The sequence below is a fragment of the Ranitomeya imitator genome, chromosome 5 (genome assembly GCF_032444005.1).
Source record: "Ranitomeya imitator isolate aRanImi1 chromosome 5, aRanImi1.pri, whole genome shotgun sequence".
Classification (NCBI taxonomy): domain Eukaryota; kingdom Metazoa; phylum Chordata; class Amphibia; order Anura; family Dendrobatidae; genus Ranitomeya; species Ranitomeya imitator.
In genome coordinates this window covers 13,498,846-13,514,019 of record NC_091286.1, presented here as the reverse complement: position 1 = coordinate 13,514,019, position 15,174 = coordinate 13,498,846, and the positions used below count along the sequence as shown (strand labels likewise).

General features: G+C 48.4%; 1 protein-coding gene across 5 annotated transcripts in view; it reads right to left on the bottom strand.

Moving 5' to 3' along the window:
- DAAM2 (dishevelled associated activator of morphogenesis 2) overlaps positions 1–15,174 on the bottom strand; it is a 249,283-nt gene that overhangs the window by 14,558 nt on the left and 219,551 nt on the right. For all 5 annotated transcript variants that reach the window (XM_069768319.1, XM_069768322.1, XM_069768318.1 and 2 more), the window contains 4 exons: positions 11,700–11,784; positions 6,478–6,584; positions 6,280–6,368; positions 5,974–6,142 (listed from right to left, as the gene is read on the bottom strand). In XM_069768319.1, the coding sequence (XP_069624420.1) occupies positions 5,974–6,142; positions 6,280–6,368; positions 6,478–6,584; positions 11,700–11,784 (450 nt within the window). The remainder of the gene's footprint in view (positions 1–5,973; positions 6,143–6,279; positions 6,369–6,477; positions 6,585–11,699; positions 11,785–15,174) is intronic.

The following is a 15,174-nucleotide window of genomic DNA, read 5'->3' as shown; positions in this document are numbered from 1 at the left end:
TTCACCTCTAGGGAGGTAACAGGGGAACGTTCAGCTCTAGGGAGGTAAAGGGGGAATGTTCAGCTCTAGGGAGGCAACGGGGGAATGTTCAGCTCTAGGGAGGTAACAGGGGAACGTTCAGCTCTAGGGAGGTAAAGGGGGAATGTTCAGCTCTAGGGAGGTAAAGGGGGAATGTTCAGCTCTAGGGAGGTAAAGGGGGAATGTTCAGCTCTAGGGAGGTAAAGGGGGAACGTTCAGCTCTAGGGAGGTAACGGGGGAACATTCAGCTCTAGGGAGTTAAAGGGGGAACATTCAGCTCTAGGGAGGCAACGGGGGAATGTTCAGCTCTAGGGAGGTAACGGGGGAATGTTCAGCTCTAGGGAGGCAACGGGGGAACATTCACCTCTAGGGAGGTAACAGGGGAACGTTCAGCTCTAGGGAGGTAAAGGGGGAATGTTCAGCTCTAGGGAGGTAAAGGGGGAATGTTCAGCTCTAGGGAGGTAACGAGGGAACATTCAGCTCTAGGGAGGTAACGGGGGAACATTCACCTCTAGGGAGGCAACGGGGGAACATTCAGCTCTAGGGAGGTAACGGGGGAACATTCAGCTCTAGGGAGGTAACGGGGGAACGTTCAGCTCTAGGGAGTTAAAGGGGGAACATTCAGCTCTAGGGAGGTAAAGGGGGAATGTCCAGCTCTAGGGAGGTAACGGGGGAATGTTCAGCTCTAGGGAGGCAACGGGGGAACATTCACCTCTAGGGAGGTAACAGGGGAACGTTCAGCTCTAGGGAGGTAAAGGGGGAATGTTCAGCTCTATTGAGGTAAAGGGGAATGTTCAGCTCTAGGGAGGTAACGGGGGAACGTTCAGCTCTAGGGAGGTAACGGGGGAACGTTCACCTCTAGGGAGGTAACGAGGGAACATTCAGCTCTAGGGAGGTAACGGGGGAACATTCACCTCTAGGGAGGTAACAGGGGAACATTCAGCTCTAGGGAGGTAACGGGGGAACGTTCAGCTCTAGGGAGATAGCGTTCTGCTCTAGAGAGGTAACGGGGGAACATTCACCTCTAGGGAGGTAACAGGGGAACATTCAGGTCTAGGGAAGTAAAGGGGGAACACTCAGTTCTAGGGAGGTAACAGGGGAATAGTCAACTCTAGGGAGGTAACGGTGGAACGTTCAGTCCTAAGAAGGTAACAGGGGGAACATTCAGCTCTAGGGAGGTAGCGGTGGAACATTCAGCTCTAGGGTGGTAATGGGGGAAATTTCTGCGCTAAGAAGGTAACGGAGGAACATTCAGCACTAGGGAGGTAACGGGAATATTCAACTCTAGGGAGGTAACGGTGGAACGTTCAGTCATAAGAAGGTAACAGGGGGAACATTCAGCTCTAGAGAGGTAACGGGGGAACATTCAGCTCTAGGGAGGTAACGGAGGAACATTCAGCACTAGGGAGGTAGCGGGGTAACATTCACCTCTAGGGAGGTAACGGGGGAACATTCAGCTCTAGGGAGGTAACGGGGGAACATTCAGCTCTAGGGAGGTAACGGGGGAACGTTCACCTCTAGGGAGGTAACGGGGGAACGTTCAGCTCTAGTGAGGTAATGGGTGGAATGTTCAGCTCTAGGGAAGTAACGGGGGAACATTCAGCTCTAGGGAGGTAACGGGGGAAGGTTCAGCTCTAGGGAGATAGCGTTCTGCTCTAGGGAGGTAACGGGGGAACATTCACCTCTAGGGAGGTAACAGGGGAACATTCAGGTCTAGGGAGGTAAAGGGGGAACACTCAGTTCTAGGGAGGTAACAGGGGAATATTCAACTATAGGGAAGTAACGGTGGAACGTTCAGTCCTAAGAAGGTAACAGGGGGAACATTCAGCTCTAGGGAGGTAGCGGTGGAACATTCAGCTCTAGGGAGGTAGCGGTGGAACATTCAGCTCTAGGGAGGTAACGGGGGAACATTCAGCTCTAGGGTGGTAATGGGGGAAATTTCTGCGCTAAGAAGGTAACGGAGGAACATTCAGCTCTAGGGAGGTAGCGGGGTAACATTCACCTCTAGGGAGGTAACGGGGGAACATTCAGCCCTAGGGAGGTAACGGGGGAACATTCAGCTCTAGGGAGGTAACGGGGGAACGTTCAGCTCTAGGTAAGTAACGGGGGAACGTTCAGCTCTAGGGAGGTAATGGGGGAACGTTCAGCTCTAGGGAGGTAACGGAAACGTTCAGCTCTAGGGAGGTAATGGGGGAACGTTCAGCTCTAGGGAGGTAACGGGGGAATATTCAGCTCTATGGAGGTAACGGGGGAACATTCAGCTCTAGGGAGAAACGGGGGAACATTCAGCTCTAGGGAGGTAATGGGAGGAACGTTCAGCTCTAGGGAGGTAACGGGAACGTTCAGCTCTAGGGAGGTAACGGGAACGTTCAGCTGTAGGGAGGTAACGGGGGAACGTTCTGCGTAGGGAAGTAACGGGGGAACATTCAGCTCTAGGGAGGTAACGGGAACGTTCAGCCCTAGGGAGGTAATGGGGGAACGTTCAGCTCTAGGGAGGTAACGGGGGAATATTCAGCTCTAGGGAGAAACGGGGGAACATTCAGCTCTAGGGAGGTAATGGGAGGAACGTTCAGCTCTAGGGAGGTAACGGGAACGTTCAGCTCTAGGGAGGTAACGGGAACGTTCAGCTGTAGGGAGGTAACGGGGGAACGTTCTGCTCTAGGGAAGTAACGGGGGAACATTCAGCTCTAGGGAAGTAACGGGGGAACGTTCAGCTCTAGGTAAGTAATGGGGGAACGTTCAGCTCTAGGGAGGTAACGGGGGAACGTTCAGCTGTAGGGAGGTAACGGGGGAACATTCAGCTCTAGGGAAGTAACGGGGGAACATTCAGCTCTAGAGAGGTAACGGGGGAACGTTCAGCTCTAGGGAGGTAACGGGAACGTTCAGCTCTAGGGAGGTAATGGGGGAACATTCAGCTCTAGGGAGGTAACGGGGGAACATTCAGCTCTAGGGAGAAATGGGTGAATATTCAGCTCTAGGGAGGTAATGGGAACGTTCAGCTCTAGGGAGGTAACGGGGGAACGTTCAGCTCTAGGGAAGTAATGGGGGAACATTCAGCACTAGGGAGGTAATGGGGGAACGTTCAGCTCTAGGGAAGTAACGGGAGAATATTCAGCTCTAGGGAGGTAATGGGGGAACATTCAGCTCTAGGGAGGTAATGGGTGAATATTCAGCTCTAGGGAGGTAATGGGGGAATATTCAGCTCTAGGGAGAAATGGGGGAATATTCAGCTCTAGGGAGAAACGGGGGAATATTCAGCTCTAGGGAGGTAATGGGGGAACATTCAGCTCTAGGGAGGTAATGGGAGGAACGTTCAGCTCTAGGGAGGTAATGGGTGGAATGTTCAGCTCTAGGGAAGTAACGGGGGAACACTCAGCTCTAGGGAGGTAACGGGGGAAGGTTCAGCTCTAGGGAGATAGCGTTCTGCTCTAGGGAGGTAACGGGGGAACATTCACCTCTAGGGAGGTAACAGGGGAACATTCAGGTCTAGGGAGGTAAAGGGGGAACACTCAGTTCTAGGGAGGTAACAGGGGAATATTCAACTATAGGGAAGTAACGGTGGAACGTTCAGTCCTAAGAAGGTAACAGGGGGAACATTCAGCTCTAGGGAGGTAGCGGTGGAACATTCAGCTCTAGGGAGGTAACGGGGGAACATTCAGCTCTAGGGTGGTAATGGGGGAAATTTCTGCGCTAAGAAGGTAACGGAGGAACATTCAGCTCTAGGGAGGTAGCGGGGTAACATTCACCTCTAGGGAGGTAACGGGGGAACATTCAGCCCTAGGGAGGTAACGGGGGAACATTCAGCTCTAGGGAGGTAACGGGGGAACATTCAGCTCTAGGGAGGTAACGGGGGAACGTTCACCTCTAGGGAGGTAATGGGAACGTTCAGCTCTAGGAAGGTAATGGGTGGAATGTTCAGCTCTAGGGAGGTAGCGGGGGAACGTTGAGCTCTAGGGAAGTAACGGGGGAACATTCAGCTCTAGGGAGGTAACGGGGGAACGTTCAGCTCTAGGGAAGTAACGGGGGAACATTCATCTCTAGGGAGGTAACAGGGGAACGTTCAGCTGTAGGGAGGTAACGGGGGAACGTTCAGCTCTAGGGAAGTAACGGGGGGAACGTTCAGCTCTAGGTAAGTAACGGGGGAACGTTCAGCTCTAGGGAGGTAATGGGGGAACGTTCAGCTCTAGGGAGGTAACGGAAACGTTCAGCTCTAGGGAGGTAATGGGGGAACGTTCAGCTCTAGGGAGGTAACGGGGGAACATTCAGCTCTAGGGAGAAACGGGGGAACATTCAGCTCTAGGGAGGTAATGGGAGGAACGTTCAGCTCTAGGGAGGTAACGGGAACGTTCAGCTCTAGGGAGGTAACGGGAACGTTCAGCTGTAGGGAGGTAACGGGGGAACGTTCTGCGTAGGGAAGTAACGGGGGAACATTCAGCTCTAGGGAGGTAACGGGAACGTTCAGCCCTAGGGAGGTAATGGGGGAACGTTCAGCTCTAGGGAGGTAACGGGGGAATATTCAGCTCTAGGGAGAAACGGGGGAACATTCAGCTCTAGGGAGGTAATGGGAGGAACGTTCAGCTCTAGGGAGGTAACGGGAACGTTCAGCTCTAGGGAGGTAACGGGAACGTTCAGCTCTAGGGAGGTAACGGGGGAACGTTCTGCTCTAGGGAAGTAACGGGGGAACATTCAGCTCTAGGGAAGTAACGGGGGAACGTTCAGCTCTAGGTAAGTAATGGGGGAACGTTCAGCTCTAGGGAGGTAACGGGGGAACGTTCAGCTGTAGAGAGGTAACGGGGGAACATTCAGCTCTAGGGAAGTAACGGGGGAACATTCAGCTCTAGAGAGGTAACGGGGGAACGTTCAGCTCTAGGGAGGTAACGGGAACGTTCAGCTCTAGGGAGGTAATGGGGGAACGTTCAGCTCTAGGGAGGTAACGGGAGAATATTCAGCTCTAGGGAGGTAACGGGGGAATATTCAGCTCTAGGGAAGTAACGGGGGAACATTCAGCTCTAGAGAGGTAACGGGGGAACGTTCAGCTCTAGGGAGGTAACGGGAACGTTCAGCTCTAGGGAGGTAATGGGGGAACGTTCAGCTCTAGGGAGGTAACGGGTGAATATTCAGCTCTAGGGAGGTAACGGGGGAACATTCAGCTCTATGGAGAAATGGGTGAATATTCAGCTCTAGGGAGGTAATGGGAACGTTCAGCTCTAGGGAGGTAACGGGGGAACGTTCAGCTCTAGGGAATTAATGGGGGAACATTCAGCACTAGGGAGGTAACGGGAGAATATTCAGCTCTAGGGAGGTAATGGGGGAACATTCAGCTCTAGGGAGGTAATGGGTGAATATTCAGCTCTAGGGAGGTAATGGGGGAATATTCAGCTCTAGGGAGAAATGGGGGAATATTCAGCTCTAGGGAGAAACGGGGGAATATTCAGCTCTAGGGAGGTAATGGGGGAACATTCAGCTCTAGGGAGGTAATGGGAGGAACGTTCAGCTCTAGGGAAGTAACGGGGGAATATTCAGCTCTAGGGAGGTAACGGGGGAACATTCAGCTCTAGGGAGGTAACAGGGGAACATTCAGCTCTAGGGAGGTAATGGGGGAACGTTCAGCTCTAGGGAAGTAACGGGGGAATATTCAGCTCTAGGGAGGTAACGGGGTAACATTCACCTCTAGGGAGGTAATGGGGGAATGTTCAGCTCTAGGGAGGTAACGGGGGAACATTCACCTCTAGGGAGAAACGGGGGAATATTCAGCTCTAGGGAGGTAATGGGGGAATATTCAGCTCTAGGGAGAAACGGGAGAATATTCAGCTCTAGGGAGGTAATGGGGGAACGTTCAGCTCTAGTGATGTATGTGGGTTACCAGGCCAATGTAGGTTCTTACAGCAGTGCCCACTGGGATCCGGCAATGGATGAGCAGACCCACCTTACATACACAATACTGGTATGTCGTACCTGTCTATGCTGGACTTCGTATCAATGATCTTATTCAGACTCGCAACTTTGAATCCGAACGCATTTCCTCGCTGGCCTTTATTCATGTAGTTTCCGAAGGCCAAGACGACCTCCAGGAGCTGCTTCAGTCGCTTGCTCCGGGTCAGTTCCTTGCAGGCTTGCAGCAGGGCTTCAAGACAAAGGTCAGAAGAATGTCATTCACAATGATGTATGAGAGTAAGGGTGGTCCGCCCATGATCGTACTCCATACTGGGTCAGTCCCACATAGCCTCTGCCCTGTGATGCCACTGAGACATCGGATCTCACCTTCTACCTTCGGCTTCGCTTCCGCTAATCGTTCCGGGAACTTCTTCTTGAAAAACAAAGCCTGCAGCCGCTGCTGATAGTGGTCGATCCTGCAGGAAAGATGGCATTGGTATATTGGGCCACCAGGACTAATATTAACGATGTCACAGGGTGACGGCCCCACAATGGAGGACACGGAGTCTGATCACTACGTCGTACCTGCTCATCTCGTACAGGAAGCGGTCGGCCCGCGCCATGCGCTCGATCTCGTGCTTGTGTTCCTCCAGGAGGTCAATGTCGCTCTTCTCTGGGATGAATTTCAAGAGCTGATGGGATAAAAGAACAATAAACCTCAATGTCCGTCCCTTATTATTACTTATTTGATATTATACAGGCGCCACATATCATAGCATAGAGTTTGGTCGTGAGTCTGTATATTGGGGTTTTGGTTTAGGATCCACGTTTCTTTCAGGGGCCTGATCCAGGGTCAGTGTTTGTTTTGAGGGTCTGGTCTGGGGACATTCGTGATCTCCCTCTTCCTTTCCTTGTTGTTTATGGCCACATTCAGGTCCATATTGCCAGTAGAAGTCTTCTTACCGGGGGTAGGACCCCTGATTCATTGGCTTCTCCGTGGCATTAGTCCCTTATTGACGCTGGGTGCAAAATATACCTACATATAATGCTAAAATAGAGACATTGCTCTGCAGTCGACTCAAAGGACTATAGGGACAAACTAAGCAGAGCCAGGACCCCAGACACAGAGGCCACGTGTCAGCCGTGGCCCGGGGCAGTCACTGGATTTCTTAATTATAGAAGTATTTCATGCAATTCTGATGCCCTCTGCTGCTCGTCCACCCCCCGTGACCTCGGAGCCCCCACAAACGATCGCAGCCTGGCAGATAATGAGCTGGTTATACAGACGCCAGACTGAGATGATCTCACAGACGACGCGTCTATAACGGGGGGGGGTGGGGGTCCGTGGTAATGAATGATCCTCTATAGCACCAATCTATCCTACACATCATCCTCACAGACAAAGCAGTGCTGGAATTTCTACTGGAGGGACTATTCAAAGACAAGACCAGCAATGTTCAGCTCAAGACCCCCCAAATCCCCCACAATATCTGTATACAGGATCCTGAAAAGGGACGGCTGAAGACAAGAGAGAAAAGTGGCCAAGTCCCGGGGATGGTCTGAACTCTGTGGGAACAAGATGGCATGCTAACATGCGCGGCCCTCCCTGTTCAAGAGCTTAAGGATGGTCGTTCCTTTTGAAGAGCATGGTGGCGTGGGCCTAGGTATGGCCCTCGCTTTTCAAGAGCAGGGTGACATAGTCCCATTGATGGTCACTCCTTCTCCTGAACAAGGTGATATACTTGTATGAACGTCCCTACTTCAGCAGTAGGGTGATATGGTTCTGGGATACTTCTGACTTTTTGGGAAGCTGGTAGAATAAGCCCTGTGTCAGTAGTGTGGACGCAGTAATGCTTGTTTGGAGCAGGGTAACCATGAATGGTCATTTGTTTCCAGGAGCAGATGGCATGTTTATTTGGATTGTTCTATTTCTGGGACAAGGAGACCTATAAGAAGGGCTATTTCAGGGCCTAGAGATAGTCCTAGGGATACTGTTTTTGGAGCAGAGTGAAAGCCGAAGATAGACGTAATGTCCTCCTAGTCTCCTACTTCCAAAAACCTCAGTTCTAGAGATTATATTCTCTTTGGGATGTTCCTGTACTTTCAGAAGCAGGATGACATGTCTCCAAGAAGTCCTACTTCAGGAGCAGGATGACATGTCTCCAAGAAGTCCTACTTCAGGAGCAGAATGACATGTCTCCAAGAAGTCCTACTTCAGGAGCAGGGTGACATGTCTCCAAGAAGTCCTACTTCAGGAGCAGGATGACATGTCTCCAAGAAGTCCTATTTCAGGAGCAGGATGACATGTCTCCAAGAAGTCCTACTTCAGGAGCAGGATGACATGTCTCCAAGAAGTCCTACTTCAGGAGCAGGATGGCATGTCTCCAAGAAGTCCTACTTCAGGAGCAGGATGGCATGTCTCTAAGAAGTCCTATTTCAGGAGCAGGATGACATGTCTCCAAGAAGTCCTACTTCAGGAGCAGGATGGCATGTCTCCAAGAAGTCCTACTTCAGGAGCAGGATGGCATGTCTCCAAGAAGTCCTACTTCAGGAGCAGGATGACATGTCTCCAAGAAGTCCTATTTCAGGAACAGGATGACATGTCTCCAAGAAGTCCTATTTCAGGAGCAGGATGACATGTCTCCAAGAAGTCCTACTTCAGGAGCAGGATGACATGTCTCCAAGAAGTCCTACTTCAGGAGCAGGATGGCATGTCTCCAAGAAGTCCTACTTCAGGAGCAGGATGACATGTCTCCAAGAAGTCCTATTTCAGGAACAGGATGACATGTCTCCAAGAAGTCCTATTTCAGGAGCAGGATGACATGTCTCCAAGAAGTCCTACTTCAGGAGCAGGATGACATGTCTCCAAGAAGTCCTACTTCAGGAGCAGGATGACATGTCTCCAAGAAGTCCTATTTCAGGAGGATGACATGTCTCCAAGAAGTCCTACTTCAGGAGCAGGATGACATGTCTCCAAGAAGTCCTACTTCAGGAGCAGGATGACATGTCTCCAAAAAGTCCTATTTCAGGGGCAGGATGACATGTCTCCAAGAAGTCCTACTTCAGGAGCAGGATGACATGTCTCCAAGAAGTCCTACTTCAGGAGCAGGATTGCACGGTCCTTGGGATATTTCTTATATTTGGAGCATGCTCCAAGTGAGGGCCTCATATCCAAAAAATATAGCCGATAGAAAGGTCCCTTCTAGTGATGGTTCTGTATTTGCTGAGCAGGCGGCTCGGCTCTGGGATGCTCTTCCCTATTGTTGGATGCCATTACCATTAATGTTTATTTGTGCAGCACAAAATATTCTCGAAGAATTTAAGAAAAACGTGAGGAAGAAGAAAACAAAATCAGAGGGCAACAAAGTAACAAATCAAAGAGAAGTGAGAGCTCTGCAACAGAGGTAACAATGTATCAGGCGGCGGTGGGGAGTGGAGCCCTACGCAGGGTCACTGGGCCAATTTAGGACCCTTCCACCTCCACTCTGTGGTGGCGCCCCTGACTGGTACAATCTACACATTGCCAGTACCATTTCCATAGGAAGGAGAATCCGCAAACCTCGCACACAGACACGGCACCTACATTCTGTATTTTCACTTCTCAGCCGCTCGTCTTCTCTTGTACATTTTAATATGAAAGTTGATACAAAGCGCCATGATTTATTTGCAGCTTTAGCACTAATATCTGTATTGTATTCTCTTGTTAATGCAACGATTGAAAATAATACAGGAAAGTGTCTGTCCGGCGCTGCCAAACCAGAAGCTGCCAGACTGCAGACAGTCTGTTCCTCTCACTTAGGCCTCATTAGTGCAGGATGGCCTCTGGCCGAGAAATCATAAAGCCGTCTGAATAGTTCAAAACCACAAAGAAAGTCTATAAAGAACAACATCTCGAGTTAATGAGCCCCTTCCCCCCCCTGTGCGGACCTCCAGGGGACCAGCGAGGTTCAGCCTTCAGATCTGCAGAATTTTCAGGGAGGAAATATAAATTGTTTGTTGTTTTTTACAGCTGACAATAAAAGGAAAAAAAGGAAACAAACTCGGTTACACATTGTTCCGTATTCTCATCAGCAGGACAGGTCCCTTAAATACGCTATTACCTAAGCACCAGAGGGCGGTATTCTAGGCAGTAGACTGCATGGTCTTACCGCGGGCACCTTGCTCATAGTGGGCAGCGCAGCCTGCGGTTACTCTCAGCCTCTCATACAGCAGTAAAGTAAGGGGCTGATAAATAATGAAATATTTACAAGTCATCCCTTGATGATTGCTGCAGTCCTGGCTAACACCATCTCCCCAAACATCCTGTGTCCCTTTATCCTCCGTGCTACACATGGCACCTGCATAGACCGTCTCTATGGTAAGTACAGAGTACAGGAATCTTGGAGGAATTTAAACCCAACTGGAAGGTGAGGAATAAAAGAGTAACGAGTGTTCCTTCTGATGATACTTTGTATCTGTGAGCCGTTCTAAGGTGAGGAATAACAGAGTAACGAGTGTTCCTTCTGATGATACTTTGTATCTGTGAGCCGTTCTAAGGTGAGGAATAACAGAGTAACGAGTGTTCCTTCTGATGATACTTTGTATCTGTGAGCCGTTCTAAGGTGAGGAATAACAGAGTAACGAGTGTTCCTTCTGATGATACTTTGTATCTGTGAGCCGTTCTAAGGTGAGGAATAACAGAGTAACGAGTGTTCCTTCTGATGATACTTTGTATCTGTGAGCCCTTCTAAGGTGAGGAATAACAGAGTAACGAGTGTTCCTTCTGATGATACTTTGTATCTGTGAGCCGTTCTAAGGTGAGGAATAACAGAGTAACGAGTGTTCCTTCTGATGATACTTTGTATCTGTGAGCCCTTCTAAGGTGAGGAATAACAGAGTAACGAGTGTTCCTTCTGATGATACTTTGTATCTGTGAGCCGTTCTAAGGTGAGGAATAACAGAGCAACGAGTGTTCCTTCTGATGATACTTTGTATCTGTGAGCCCTTCTAAGGTGAGGAATAACAGAGTAACGAGTGTTCCTTCTGATGATACTTTGTATCTGTGAGCCGTTCTAAGGTGAGGAATAACAGAGTAACGAGTGTTCCTTCTGATGATACTTTGTATCTGTGAGCCGTTCTAAGGTGAGGAATAACAGAGTAACGAGTGTTCCTTCTGATGATACTTTGTATCTGTGAGCCGTTCTAAGGTGAAGAATAACAGAGTAACGAGTGTTCCTTCTGATGATACTTTGTATCTGTGAGCCGTTCTAAGGTGAAGAATAACAGAGTAACGAGTGTTCCTTCTGATGATACTTTGTATCTGTGAGCCCTTCTAAGGTGAGGAATAACAGAGTAACGAGTGTTCCTTCTGATGATACTTTGTATCTGTGAGCCCTTCTAAGGTGAGGAATAACAGAGTAACGAGTGTTCCTTCTGATGATACTTTGTATCTGTGAGCCGTTCTAAGGTGAGGAATAACAAAGTAACAAGTGTTCCTTGTGATGATACTTTGTATCTGTGAGCCCTTCCTTCCTCTGCTGCCGCATCCTATCGGTCTGATTGTATCGGTCTGACCCTCTGTCTCCATTGATATAACTGGTGCCCGTGTTGTCCTGCAGCCACTCATCTCCCTACAACCATAGACATAAAATCTTCTCTGCGGAGCCGACCCAGGATCAGTCCACAGCCGACACTGGAGCCGCTCAGGACGGAGAAGATCCTAATAGAGGAATTAGCAGTCAGCGAGAAAACCCCAAATGTGTCCGATACATCCAGAGGACTAAAGATCAGAGAACTAAGAAGAACTCGTCTGCTCCTCCGCGGTCTACCTGCTCCAGCATGTCTTTAGGGAGATCTTCCTGCTCATCCATCTCCATTATCGCTTTCTTTATCTCCTCATTGGACAACTTCAGTCTAGAAGAAGAAAAAACACATTATAATTATATACAGGAGATGCCCAGGTTACACCGGATGTATATATATATATATATATATAATTATATACAGGAGATGCCCAGGTTATACCAGCTGTACATATATAATTATATACAGGAGATGCCCAGGTTACACCGGATGTATATATATATATATATATAATTATATACAGGAGATGCCCAGGTTATACCAGCTGTACATATATAATTATATACAGGAGATACCCAGATTATACCAGCTGTACATATATAATTATATACAGGAGGTGCCCAGGTTATACCGGCTGTACATATATAATTATATACAGGAGATGCCCAGGTTACACCGGATGTATATATATATATATATATAATTATATACAGGAGATGCCCAGGTTATACCAGCTGTACATATATAATTATATACAGGAGATGCCCAGGTTACACCGGATGTATATATATATATATATATAATTATATACAGGAGATGCCCAGGTTATACCAGCTGTACATATATAATTATATACAGGAGATACCCAGATTATACCAGCTGTACATATATAATTATATACAGGAGGTGCCCAGGTTATACCGGCTGTACATATATAATTATATACAGGAGATGCCCAGGTTATACCAGCTGTACATATATAATTATATACAGGAGGTGCCCAGGTTATACCAGCTGTACATCTATAATTATATACAGGAGGTGCCTAGGTTATACCGGCTGTACATCTATAATTATATACAGGAGGTGCCTAGGTTATACCGGCTGTACATATATAATTATATACAGGAGGTGCCCAGGTTATACCAGCTATACATATATAATTATAAACAGGAGATGCCCAGGTTATTCCAGCTATACATATATAATTATATACAGGAGATGCCCAGGTTACACCGGATGTATATATATATATATATATATATATAATTATATACAGGAGATGCCCAGGTTACACCGGATGTATATATATATATATATAATTATATACAGGAGATGCCCAGGTTATACCGGCTGTATATATACAATTATATACAGGAGATGCCCAGGTTATACCAGCTGTACATATATAATTATATACAGGAGATACCCAGATTATACCAGCTGTACATATATAATTATATACAGGAGGTGCCCAGGTTATACCGGCTGTACATATATAATTATATACAGGAGATGCCCAGGTTATACCAGCTGTACATATATAATTATATACAGGAGGTGCCCAGGTTATACCAGCTGTGCATATATAATTATATACAGGAGATGGCCAGGTTATACCAGCTGTACATCTATAATTATATACAGGAGGTGCCTAGGTTATACCGGCTGTACATATATAATTATATACAGGAGGTGCCCAGGTTATACCAGCTATACATATATAATTATAAACAGGAGATGCCCAGGTTATTCCAGCTATACATATATAATTATATACAGGAGATGCCCAGGTTATGCCAGCTGTATATATATAATTATATACAGGAGATGCCCAGGTTATACCAACTATACATATATAATTATATACAGGAGACGCCCAGGTTATACCGGCTGTATATATATAATTATATACAGGAGATGCCCAGGTTACACCGGCTGTATATACATAATTATATACAGGAGATGCCCAGGTTATACCGGCTGTATATATATAATTATATACAGGAGATGCCCAGGTTATACCGGCTGTATAAATATAATTATATACAGGAGATGCCCAGGTTATACCGGCTGTACATATATAATTATATACAGGAGATGCCCAGGTTATACCAGCTGTATATATATAATTATATACAGGAGATGCCCAGGTTACACCGGCTGTATATATATATAATTATATACAGGAGATGCCCAGGTTATACCGGCTGTATATATATAATTATATACAGGAGATGCCCAGGTTATACCGGCTGTATAAATATAATTATATACAGGAGATGCCCAGGTTATACCGGCTGTACATATATAATTATATACAGGAGATGCCCAGGTTATACCGGCTGTATAAATATAATTATATACAGGAGATGCCCAGGTTATACCGGCTGTATATATATAATTATATACAGGAGATGCCCAGGTTATACCGGCTGTATAAATATAATTATATACAGGAGATGCCCAGGTTATACCATCGTGCCCATCACCTATATAAATGCTTATGTTACACCAGATACGTGCTATATCCTTATGGCCTCCCTTATTCTTCCACCCCTGGCGTTCGGCCCCCCACATATTTCGGCAGGAATGTTCTCCGTTCTGGGCACGGATGTTCTTCGCTGACTGAGCGGCGGATGGAAGGAGCAGAGAAAATTTTGTGTCGCCCCGGAGCCGCAATCTTCGCGTGGAGCCGGTGTAAACTCCAAGGGGCGTTTGGAAAGTTGCGATAGATATTGCTGATGGTGAAGTGTGTCCGACCCCCCCGTCCTCCGATGGTGAGCGCCTGCGGTATCAGCAGTGCCCGGGAGATGCCGGAGGGTCCGCACATAGAATTATCCCCCGCTGGAGCGACGCCAGACGAGAGGACAACGTCCCGGTGATCTGACGCGCGGCTTTTCTGATATTTTCGTTACGTTACATTCCAGACATTTCTCTTATTTTTTCCATTGACGACTGAGAGCGGCAGATAGCGAGTCACGGGAAGAAAAACAGAAAAATGGCGCCTAATGCGGCAACCACTGCGCTCTGCACGGCAGAACTACTGAGCCGCAGAGCAGGATGCGTCACATCCAGTATCTCCTACTCATGGAGCCGCAGGGTCACAGCCAAGGAAACCTCAGCGACCAGGCGCGAGCGGCACTGACATCACTGTGCGGCGCTGACATCACTGTGCGGCGCTGACATCACTGTGCGGCGCTGACATCACTGTGCGGCCCTGACATCACTGTGCGGCGCTGACATCACTGGCGGCGCTGACATCACTGTGCGGCGCTGACATCACTGTGCGGCGCTGACATCACTGTGCGGCGCTGACATCACTGTGCGGCGCTGACATCACGGTGCGGCACTAACATCACTGTGCGGCACTAACATCACTGTGCGGCATTGACATCACTGTGCGGCCCTGACATCACTGTGCGGCGCTGACATCACTGTGCGGCGCTGACATCACTGTGCGGCCCTGACATCACTGTGCGGCGCTGACATCACTGGCGGCGCTGACATCACTGTGCGGCGCTGACATCACTGTGCGGCGCTGACATCACTGTGCGGCGCTGACATCACTGTGCGGCGCTGACATCACGGTGCGGCGCTAACATCACTGTGCGGCATTGACATCACTGTGCGGCATTGACATCACTGTGCGGCGCTGACATCACTGTGCGGCGCTGACATCACTGTGCGACGCTGACATCACTGTGCGACGCTGACATC